This window comes from Lucilia cuprina, chromosome 3, assembly GCF_022045245.1.
Source record: "Lucilia cuprina isolate Lc7/37 chromosome 3, ASM2204524v1, whole genome shotgun sequence".
Lineage (NCBI taxonomy): Eukaryota > Metazoa > Arthropoda > Insecta > Diptera > Calliphoridae > Lucilia > Lucilia cuprina.
The window spans coordinates 19234563-19247062 of record NC_060951.1 but is presented as its reverse complement, the minus strand read 5'-3'; the positions used below and the strand labels follow the sequence as shown (position 1 = coordinate 19247062).

The 12500-nt window shown below is 31.4% G+C and overlaps 1 protein-coding gene across 1 annotated transcript in view; it reads left to right on the top strand.

The window, feature by feature from the left end:
• The window catches only part of LOC124419129, a 40569-nt gene extending 33920 nt beyond the window's left edge, over window positions 1-6649 (top strand). The window contains exons 5-6 of the mRNA XM_046947541.1: window positions 6073-6344; window positions 6406-6649. Coding sequence (XP_046803497.1) covers window positions 6073-6344; window positions 6406-6521 — 388 coding nt within the window. The 3' untranslated portion in view covers window positions 6522-6649. The remainder of the gene's footprint in view (window positions 1-6072; window positions 6345-6405) is intronic.
• The last annotated feature ends 5851 nt before the right edge of the window (window positions 6650-12500 follow it).

Genomic DNA, 12500 nt, shown 5'->3' with positions numbered 1-12500 from the left:
GTGTTACAAACGGAATGACAAAAACAATATACCCCCATCTTTTTTGATGGTGGGTATAAAAACAACGAATATTCGATTTATTATTCTCTACGAAAATGTTCATTAAAATCTATTCAAAACTTGCAATATGATATTTTCATTCCTGACAGTGAAATTAAGTAAACTATTTTCTTTAATACCGTTTGAGTTCTTCATCTTTTGATTTTTGCTCATTCTCATTCAAGTTTTTTTAAACGCCTCCCAGTTTTAAATTATGACCTATGTTTAACAATCTGCCAATTCCTCCAGCAATCACCCATGCCCTTTCATGAACAGTTTGTCGCATACAATCTCGAACCTTTCCAGCACTATTCCTTTGTAGTCTACAGAAGTAATCATTTTAACATAGCTTATTTATCTTTTTTATTTGATTCCAAATTCATTACTTCTGAAGTCATTAAATTTTGCAATTGTTGCTATAAGATCTATAACAGGATTCCATCCCGATCAAAAGTGGAATTTTGTCCGTTTTTTAAATGACGTAAAACGACTTTTTTGGAATATAATTGCTTTTAATTTTTAAAATCGGATGTTTTAAATAATTGTGTTTTTATAATTTAATAAATACTTTTATTATATTAATAAAATTTTAGATCGGATGTTTTAAATAATTGTGTTTTTATAATTTAATAAATACTTTTATTATATTAATAAAATTTTAGATCGGAAGGATATTTTGGAACAGGTATATATTATCTTTATAAGAAATAAAAACGTTTTATTTTGCTGTCTTTAGTATAAAACGTCCATCCTGCAGGTTTATGTTGTATAAAATCATCCATATAACACTCAACAAAGACTTCTTAAAGAAATAAATTTTAATGTTTTAATTTTAACAGAATTTAATAGTAGATATTCTTTGAAGTTGTACTACTAAAGGCCTTTAAGCAAAGCGCTTTAAGAGTAAATACTAAACCAAATGGGCAGCCATTAACCCAGAAAACATGATTTGTATTTGACCAGTTTCATCTTTTTTCTAATTTTATAAAACATATGTGCATATAAGCATACAAACAGTTAAGCATACATACAGTTTTCACTTTACACTAATATTTCTTAATCCGCATTTTTCCTAATTGGTTAGAATAACACAAAAGAGTCATCCCTTCAAATCCTCACAGTGCTAAACATGTATATTAGCGATATACTGATTCATTTATTACGGTGAATTATGTACCAACATGTTTTCCCACCAATGTTTTCCCAGATCAAACACCAACATCCACCAACAACACCAACATAATACATTATTATTAGATTCACAATTTAGCAAAAACAATAAAATATTATTTTCAAAATATTATTAAAATCTTATTAAAAACAACAACAACAAGTAAGAGTGTTATATTCGGCTATGCCGAATCTTTTATACCCACCATCAAATCTCTGATATATAAATGAACTTTGATATTTTGAATATATTATTATCATATATCGATATTAATGAGAACATCAGGGTAACATTTGAAAGAGGTCCATTAATGGGGGTTTTACTATTGACAGTGCTAATTTTTATAGGGAGTAGGCGTATTTATACATACATATGTGGACTAATTCTCATAAAAATTATTTTAAGTATTTAAAGTATTTTTCTGTAGGAAGATTTCAGTTCCTTATTTGTTTAAAATTTCATCGATCTACTTGTATTTTGAAGCTTGAAAATTGTTTTATGTCGAGTTGCATTGCGGTATTCGTATTTTTCGCGTCATTTTCTCAGGCGGAATTTATATGAGGTGGTGTTATTATGGACTGATCCTCATAAAAATTGATAGAGAGATTTCGGTTCCTATAGAAGAGATAGAGATATTAGCTTACACAAAATTATTTTTTTGTCGAATTTCATAAATCTTCTAGTATTTTTAAGGCAGTACTGAGTATTAAAGTCATTTTCTGAAGGGGCCTTATATGGGGCCTTGTAGAACGATCTTGGTTCCTACAGGTCAGGTTTATATCGAATTTCATCGCTTTAATCGTTTTTTAGCCCAGTAATTAATTTTTTGATAGGAACATTATATGGGGGTAGGTCAATTAAGGCTCGATCCACATAAAATTAAGTTAAGAGTTTTTGACTGGCAAGGAACTTAATTGAGTCGAATTTTATTACTATAATCGTATTTTTAAGCCAGTAATGGGCCTTAAAGTATTTTGCTGATAGGGACCTCATGTTGGGGGTAGGATCAATTAAGGCCTGTTCCACATAAAATTTTGTAAAAAGATTTTGGCTTGTGAAAAACTTACTTCTGTGAAATTTCATCAATTAAGGCCTGTTCCACATAAAATTTTGTAAAAAGATTTTGGCTTGTGAAAAACTTACTTCTGTGAAATTTCATCGCTATACTCGTATTTTTAAGGCAGTAATGAGCGTTAAAGTATTTTTATGGAAGGGGGGTAGGGTCAATTATAGACCGATCCACATAAAATTTGGTGGAAAGGTTTTGGTTCCTAAGATACATACTTATGTCAAACTTCTTCGCTATATTCGTATTTTTACGTCTATAATTAACGTTAAAGTCGTTTTCTGAAGGGGGCCTTATATGGGAGGAAGGGTCAATTATGGACCGATCCACATAAAATTTAATAAAGATTTTTTGGCTGGTAAGACACTTACTTATATCAAATTTCATCGCTTTATTCGTTTGTTTAAGCCAGTAATGAGCTCATTTTATATGGGGGGTAGGGTCAATTATGGAACGATCCACATAAAATTTCATAGAGATGTTTTGGCTAGTAAGAAACTTATGTCAATTTTCATCGCTATACTTTTATTTTTAAGAGAGTAATGAGCGTTAAAGTCATTTTCTGAAGGGGACCTTATATGGGGGGTAGGGTCAATTATGGACCGATATATATGAAACTTGGTTAAGAGATATTGACTTGAATGAAACTTATGTGTGTCGAATTTCATCGCTATATTCCCATTTTTAAACCAGTAATCAGCTATTTAGTCATTTTCTAAAGGGGACCTTATTGTCCTATAGGGCCAATTATGGTCCTATATCCGCCATAATGCAGAATTATTTTGCAGACGTCAAAAAACTGACCTATGCGAAATTTTGTTGTATTTGCTTCATAAACAACGAATTTGTGAATATTTGAAGCTATTTATACAATATTCCGAGGGGTACATTTGTATAGGGGCTATGTAAAATCGTTGATCGATTTTGCCCATTTTCAATACCAAACATTTCTGATCAATAAAATATATTTTAGGAAAATTTCATCTCAATATCTCTTATTTTGTGGACGCTATCGTGCCAACAACAGACGGACGGACATGGCTAGATCGTCTTAGAATCTTACGAGGTCCCAGAATATATATACTTTATGGAGTCTTAGAGCAATATTTCGATGTGTTACACACGGAATGACCAAATCTATATACCCCCCATCTTTTTTGATGGTGGGTATAAAAATATCACTGCCAAATAAAAAAGAAAACATCAACAGAGAAGTAACATGTTTTCACACTCTCATCTCTTTTTTCTAAAATGAAAAAAAACGCAGTGTTGTTGTTTTGCATTCTTATTATACCCTTCACCTTCGTGAGAAGGGTATATATAAGTTTGTCATTCCGTTTGTAATTTCTATAATATGCTTTCGAGAAGATCGCTATTTAAAATCAGCAAAAATCGGTCTATAAATAACGGAGATATGAACAAAAATCCGAGACAACCTCTGAAAATTTCATCAAAAAAGCCACAACAACACTATGAATTGGATAAAGATGTAGATGTGCGTGTGTAGATGTATTTGGTTTTATTCAGCTGTGTATTTTTTATGTTTGGGTGCTGTTGGCGTCATTTGGTTGTATATTTTGTTTTTGTAAATTCTGTTCGTATATTTAGAAGTCGGTTGGTTTTATTGCGTTGTTTATTTTGTTTTTGTTTTTCTGTGTTTTTAGTTATGTGTGTTTAGATGTCTGTTGTTTTAGATGCCTTGTGAATTTTGTGTTTTATTTCGTTTAGCGTTGTTGTTGTTCATTTTGTTTTTCTTTTGGTGTAATAATAATGTAGACGGGAAAAATTTAAAATTTATAAAACTAATATGTTTAAAATACACTATGGTGAAGGGTATATAAGATTCGGCACAGCCGAATAAAGCAACCTTACTTGTTTTGTTTTATATTTTTTAATTCAAGCACATGTTTGTGTGATTGTGTATTGGTAGAAACTTTAAACGCTTATATTTCCGAATTATTTTCGGAAATATAAGCATTTAAAGTTTAAGAAAATCGGTCAAGTAATAGAGCCGAAAAATGTTCCCAATCGTTTTGGCTTTGCGTATTAATACATGATGATATATAAAAATGAATGTGTGTTTGTTTGTATGTTTATTTATTTGTATGTTTTAACGCTATAGACTATTAACTGCTGAACCGATTTGATTGAAATTTTCACAACGTATGTCTGGAATAGGTAATAGGCTTTTTATTTTCAAGTGGGCGAGGAGCCACGTCCCCATTAAGAAAATATAAAATTCGTATATATGAGATAATATAACAGTAAGAGTCCTCAAGTTTTGTCGAAGCTACTTTAGTGTCAATATGATTATATAGGATAAAAAGTGGGCTGACTATCGTTAGGGGGCGTGGCACCTCCCATATAAATTAAATATAAAAATTCGTTTATCTTGGAAACTATTACAGTTAGAATCTTAAATTTTTGCACGAATAACTTCAACATCCATGTAAAAATTTTAAGTAATAAATTGGCGGACAACCCATGAGGGGAGCGGCACCTCCCATATGAATTAAATACAAAAATTCGTTTATCTTGAGATAATGTAACAGTTAGAGTCCTAAAATTTTGTCGGGGCCACTTTAGTGTCAATGATTATTTAGGATAAAATGTGGGAGGACTGGCGTTAGGGGGCGTTGCACCTTCCATATAAATTAAATACAAAAATTCGGTTATATTGAAAACTATTACAGTTAAAATCTTATACAAATTATACAACTAAATTCTTACAATTTTGCACGAAGAATTTTAATATTCAGCAAGTAAGAAGTAAATATATCATTAATGTATTATTTTAGAATTTAAATGAAATATATTGTCACCAAGAGAAATTATAATAAACATTAAGAAAAATTTTATAATTTAGTAACTAAATAAATATTTTTTTTGATTCTGTATTTAATTTCGATAGGGGTAGCGAAGCACACCTGGTATTAGCTAGTATATAATAAAGAAAATGCTAACGTTTTAGAAAAACTTCAAACATAAAAATAATTTACAAAAAATACAATTCAATTAACGCACAAAAGCTGGCAAGAAAATTTAAATAATTTCAGACGAACGTAGTTAAAATAAGTAAGAGTGATATATTCGGCTGTGCCGAATCTTATATACCCTTTACCATAGTGTATTTTAAACATATTAGTTTTATAAATTAAATTATTAAAAAGCAAAACAAAATGAACAACAACAACGCTAAACGAAATAAAAAAACAAAATACACAAGTAAATTAAACCACAGACATCTAAACATACATAACGAAAAACACAGAAAAACAAAACAAAATAAACAACGCAATAAAACTAACCTACATCCAAATATACGAACAGAATTCACAAAAAACAAAAAAAAACAAAATACACAACTCAATGAAGCGAATAGCATTGTATTTTTGGATTCCAAACGTACAAAACAAAATACACAGCTGAATAAAACCAAATACATCTACACACACGTGTACATCTTTTTCCAATATACAGTGTTGTTGTTTCTTATTTAACCTATTCACCTTCACAAAGGTGAAGGGTATAAAAATAAGAAAAGGCCAATTGCACCATCGATATGACAAAAACGATATCATAATTTCGTTGGAAAACGATATAAAGAAAGGCACAATTCAGTCTCGTTTCAGTTACGAGAACAATATTACTTAAGATAATTTTTATTAGCTAGGTGATATTGTTTGGTTTATGGGGTATCAACAAGAATATAATATAGCCAAGTATTTTCGATATCAAACCTTAGAACTATCCATACATAAAACATATTAATTTCCTTATTATATATCGATTCCAGGGATGTTATTGCCATGAAACCCGTTCCATGGATAAGACTAAATGGGTCCATTAATCGCCGAGTCCTAGATAGATGGTTGGGATCTCTATTATCCGAATGTATTGCGAGTAATGGCTGCAGTGCTTTCGATATTTGTAAGAGATTTTCACTTTTCGTACCAGTGGATATATTTTTGCTTTTAGAAATATTGTGTGATTTGAAATGTATTTCCCTAATTCATATACACAGATCCGAAGTCGACATATTTTCAAATTATGAAAATATCAAGGAAAGTAAGTAAACAAAAAAATTTTTTTTCCTAAATTTATCAATTAATATATTTCACATTTTCAGAGAGTGTTTCATTTGTATATGATCCAGAAAATACATATGTTAAATCTTGTGGAGACGCTACAATGCGTTTGTCCTTATTTATTGGGGATAAAAAATACACAACCGAATTAATTTAGAAATGTTTGTTCATCGAAATTGTTAATTATTAACATATACGTTAAATAATAATTCTTTTATTTATAACTTTGGATCAAATCTAGGTAAATTTTTACTTAAAAAATATGAATAAATTTCTAACATTGAATTTTGCATTTTGTATCTATTACTCATTTTCTCTTATTAGGAAAATTGATGAATTTATCTATAAACTAAAAAACAAATAGGGGAATTTTTGTCCAACAAATATGAATTTTGTGTGGATGAGTCTTATTTCCCAGCTGTTCGACTAAGAGTCAATCCACATCTAAAAGACATTCATGTATACTAATGCGTATCAACATGGTTGACCCTATTGTCACCAACGAACTTTTCGTCACTTTACTGTACCCTAACTAAACGAGTGAGGGGACACATAAGATTGTTTTTTACATTATATTTACAATGTAGATATTTTACACATCTATATTTTCAGAGTCAATTATGTGTAACAATAAATTCCAAAGTTTAGAGCCGCATTCAAAATTTTGACAACAATTTTGAAGGTCAGCAACAATTCTATTCAGGAATTGACATGTATCCAACAGCCAAACATTTCTTACACCATTCTCTCCTCTGTTTTATTGTTGTATTTATGAATAAATAGTTGATAGGAGGATGTATACTACATCAAATCCGAAGAAATACACCTAGGCCACTGTAGGGCCTGTTGTGTGCTCATCTTGAAAAAAAGGAACTAAACTGAATGAATTATTTTTCAGTGTTCAGAAACACTGTACGTAATTATTAAAATCAGTGTTAGTAGGAATGTTATTTCCGGAATAACATCACTTCCAAGATACTTGGATCTAACTTCGACGAATGCCTGGCAGTGGCAAAGAAAGTGTTCCATGGTTTCTTGTGAAACGACAGATTTCCGTTTTTGCCGGGTTAACATTGAGCCCTCTCGTTTGAGTCCAGCCGTATTCAGAGCCTCCTCAGCTCTTCCACACAAGTAATTTGGATCCTTCCCCTTTAAAAATATTACGACATTGTCTGCATAGCAGAGAGGAGAAAACATAAGTTCTTGTGACATAAGTGTTGTTAATCAGTGGAAAAATACTTTCAATAGAACTAACGGTACAGCCAAGATAATATAAAACGCACTTGTTAATATTGTAACTTCATATAGACGACTGTAATGTCTTTTATTATTTTATAATAACTTCATTTCATTGCTGTTGTTATGAACATCGCTGTTTTACAACACCCCTTCTCGATGGATTAATGACAGCTTCTCCACGAGACAAGCAAATTTTTGCTTTGGCAATGGTTTTGTGAGAATATCCGCTTCTTGTTCATTACTGCTTACATACTCGATTTTAACTATACCTTCCTCAACCTTTTGTCTTATAAAGTGGTGTTTCACATCTATGTGTTTCACTCTCTTATTTTCCATGTTATAAGCTAATTTAATGGCACTTTGATTATCCTCAAAAATAGTTATTGCTTTTATGTCAATCAAAAGATCTGATAATAAACCGCGCAACCAAACACCATCTTGCACCTTCTTGCAAACGATACGTACTCTGCTTCGGTTGTTGAACATGCGATTACTTGTTGTTTCTTCGATGTCCATGTAGGCGCCGTGTTATAAAGCCATAGGTAATAAAGTCATATGGTTATATTTCTCATTTCATTGAGAAATAAGGCCATATGACTTTATTTCCATGTAAGGAATGAAATAAAACCATTATGATGTTATTGCTCATTTAATTTTTTTCATAATTCAAATTTATATACAAAAAAAATAATACATTTCAGTTTAATCGCTTAATAAAAATTTTCTAAATAGCCCGACTACGGCCGGCCGCAAGGCCTTTCTTCTCTATGGTATGTCCAACAACGGCTTCGCTTAAAAAATATTTCCTAAATAGCCGGCCTACGGCCGGACGCAAGGATTTACAACTCTATAATATGTCCAACACCGGCTTCGCTTAGTAAAGATTTCCTAAATAGCCGGCCTACGGCCGGGCGCAAGGACTTTCTTCTCTATGGTATGTCCAACACCGGCTTCGCTTAGTAAAGATTTCCTAAATAGACGGCTATCAAACATATATTTTTTTATTTCGTGATATAAAAGTAATATAATGAAATAACTTCCCAAAAATATTTTTAGGGATTTATTTCATTTTTGAATTTTGAGGAATTATTGGCAACTGATTCTTTTGGCAATTTGTAACCGTAACTATTTCACTGTTATGGCGTTATTTCCACTTTGGTTACTTTTAGTTTATGGTGATATTGCATTTGGGTACAGGCAATAAAGCCATATGGTTATATTTCTCATTTCATTGAGAAATAAGGTCATATGGCTTTATTACCTATGGCTTTATAACACTGCGCCGCCCTGATGTAACAGTATTTCCAAAAAACTTTAAAAAGATATCCACTTGTTGATTTCCAAGTTCGTTCATCAGCGGCATAATCAGCATCAACAAAACCAACTAATGGCTGTTCGATTAAATTTTTCTTGTATAATAATTCCATATTTAAACTTGATTTTAAATACCTCACCAACCGTTTTAAGCCCTGCCAATGCACAATAGTTGGAGATTCTTGGTATCGACTTAATTCAGATATGGCATAGCATATATCGGTTCTGCTGCATAGCATTATGTACATGATTCTTCCAATAACTTCTCGGTATGGTGCATTTACCTTTTCTTCACCTTTAATATTTCCAAATTGAATTGACTTATCTATTGGTGTGGAGACGCAGTTGCACTGTTCCATATTCATAAATCGAAGTACTTCCTTTATGGCTTTCTTTTGTGACATTGATGTTACATTAGATTTTACATCATAGTTTATCTCTATTCCAAGAAACTGTTCAAACCGATCAGATACAACCATTTCAAACATTTTTGAAAGTTTACTTTTCACATCATTTAAATGCATCTCATTATCTCCAACATGCAGTAAGTCATCGACGTACAGTACCATAAATATAACATACTTATTTTGGTTTATCACGTAAACACAATAATCGTGTTGCGATCTGGTGAAACCCATTTTTATTGTAGCATCATAAAACTTTCTGTACCAACACAAAGGAGACTGTTTCAAGCCATATAGAGCTTTATTCAACTTGCACACGGTACGTATAGTGGCAATTCTGGCAACTGGTGCGTAAGTTTGTTGATAATCGATACCGTAGTCTTGTTGACATCCACGAGCTACTAGTCTCGCCTTATACCTATGACCATTATTATCAGTTTTTAATTTAAAAACGCACCGACAAGTGATGACTTTCATTTCTGGTTGTTTCTTTACTAGCACAAAAGTATTGTTCTTTTTGAGAGACATAAGCTCCTCTTCAATTGCTTTCATCCAATGTAAGTTCTCATTTTTCATTGCGTACGGACTAGAGTATTCAAACGATTAATCGTCGTTCGGTTAATCGATTAATTTTTGACGATTAATCGTTCGAATAAATGAAAATAGTCAAATTTCAAATAACGAATAATCCGAATAATTTCTATCAATTAACCGATTAAGAAAAACTCACTATTTAGCAGTAAAATTACTATGTATTTTCTACAAATTTAATATTTTTATAAGATATGGTTGTGAATAACATTGACAGTTTTCATGCTATGACAGTCATTTATGCATCATTTTAAAGCATTATGATTGCACTTTAATTTGGTATATCATTTGTGGCATAAGGTGTCCGTCTAAAAAATGGTCAATTTGAAGGTTCGGTAGAATTGTTGTTCTGTGATTTGAATTTCCGATATGGTTGCAAATAACTTTGACAGTTTTCATGCCAGGACAATCGTTTATGCATCATTTTAAAGCATTACAGTTGCACTTTGTTTTGGTGTACAATTTGTGGCATAATGAATTTTTAAAAAAATTGGATAGATCGGTATATTTATTAGTACAGGTTTAGAAATGCGGTAATTTAAGGCTCCGATATGGTTGCAAATATCATTTATAGTTTTCATGTTATTGCAGTCGTTTATATATCTTTTTATTGCATTATAGTTGCCATTTGTAATGGTATATAATTTGTTGCATAATATATTTTTAGAAAATGGCCAATTGGATAGATCGGTAGAATTATTTTCACAGCTTTCAAAACGCGGTAGTTTGAGGTTCCGATATGGCTGCAAATAACATTGACAGTTTTCATGCTATGACAGTCATTTTTGAATCATTTTAAAGCGTTATGATTGCACTTCAATATGGTATATCATTTGTAGCATAATGTGTATTTTCAGAAATTATTCAATTTGATAGATCGGTAGAATTATTGTTCTATGTTTAATAAACGCAGTAATCTGATGTTCCGATATGGTTGCAATTAACTTTGGCAGTTTTCGTGCTAGGACAGTCGTTTATGCGCCATTTCAAAGCATTAAAATTGCCATTTGCTTTGGTATATAATTTATTGCATAATGTATTTTAAGAAAATGGCCAATTGGATAGATCGGTAGAATTATTTTCCCAGGTTTAAAAAGGCGGTAATTTGAAGTTCCGATATGGTTGTGAATAACTTTGGCAGTTTTCATGCTATAACAGTCATTTATGCATCATTTTAAAGCATTATGATTGCACTTTAATTTGGTATATAATTTGTGGCATAATGTGTTCGTCTAAAAAATGGTCAATTTGATAGATCGGTATCGGTGAGGTTCTGATAGTTCTCATTTTTCATTGCGTACGGACGTTATTCCATTGTGCTCATACAAAAAATTCAAATTTACGGAGAAAAAGTGCTTCAAACAACATAAAAAATTACATATTAATAAAACTAATAATTTGCCAAAAAACAGTGCTAATTACAAACAAATCGTTTCATAAAAACCGTATTTTTTTGTGATTAAAAACAATAAATTTAAATTAAAACCTTCATAAAACTATAAAAAAGTAAAAATGAAAAAATATAAAAAATGAGTCTCTGTGCACATTGTAATACGGAATTACCAACAAAATTTGTGATATGCTATGCCTGCAATTCTCAATTTCACTTTACTACTTGCTGTTCGTTGTCTGAGAAAACATACGGAACAATGACAACTGAGAGAAGATCTGATTGGAGATGCCATAAGTGCAAGCCACGTAAGGGATCCACAAGCAGCAATAACTCTTACCAAACCATAATTTATGATGATCCTACAAAAAATAACCAAAAACAGCAAAGAGAGGATGGATCTGAAGAGAATGATGAAGCAAAACGCTTTAGAAGCTCTTTATCACTGAGCGATGTCAACAATAGTGTGTGTATGTTTAAAACTGAGCTTAAAACAGAAATTTCTACCGTAAAAACTGAAGTCGTCGACATCAAAACAGCAATGCAGGAATTTGCTAAAACAATGAACCAAAACCAAGCTCAAATGAATTCTAATCTACAAACAGCTGTCGCAACAATAACAAATTCAATATCCACTCTCACCACGCAAGTAAGCTCTCTTAACACACGAGTCAGTGATCTTTGTGAAAGTAACAAGGAGAAAGAAAAGCAAATTAATGAAATGAAGAATCAAATAAATGATCTACAACAGCAGTTGTTAAACAAAACAATAGAGATAAAAAATATAACAAAAGAACACATAAACCCAAATGATGTTATCAAAACAATTGCTAAATCACTAAATGTCGCAATAAACGACCACGACATTAGTAATTCGTATATCTTAAAAAAATCAAAGAGAGTAATCGTAGAATTTACTTCTCTTAATAAAAAGAAAGAGTTATTTAGCAAAATCAGTCGTCATAGAGTGGACTCGACATTAGTTAATGATGATACCAACAACAAGTTTATTTACATCAACGAATACCTGACCCCACATAAACGGCAACTGCTTTGGTTAGCCAAAACAAAACATATACGTAACATAACATAACATATACGCAAAAAAGAACGATATTTCAAGCCCCATCTTAATCTTAAATGCATCTGATATTGAATTGATTACCTCAACAATATAATTCAACATCACTTTATTATA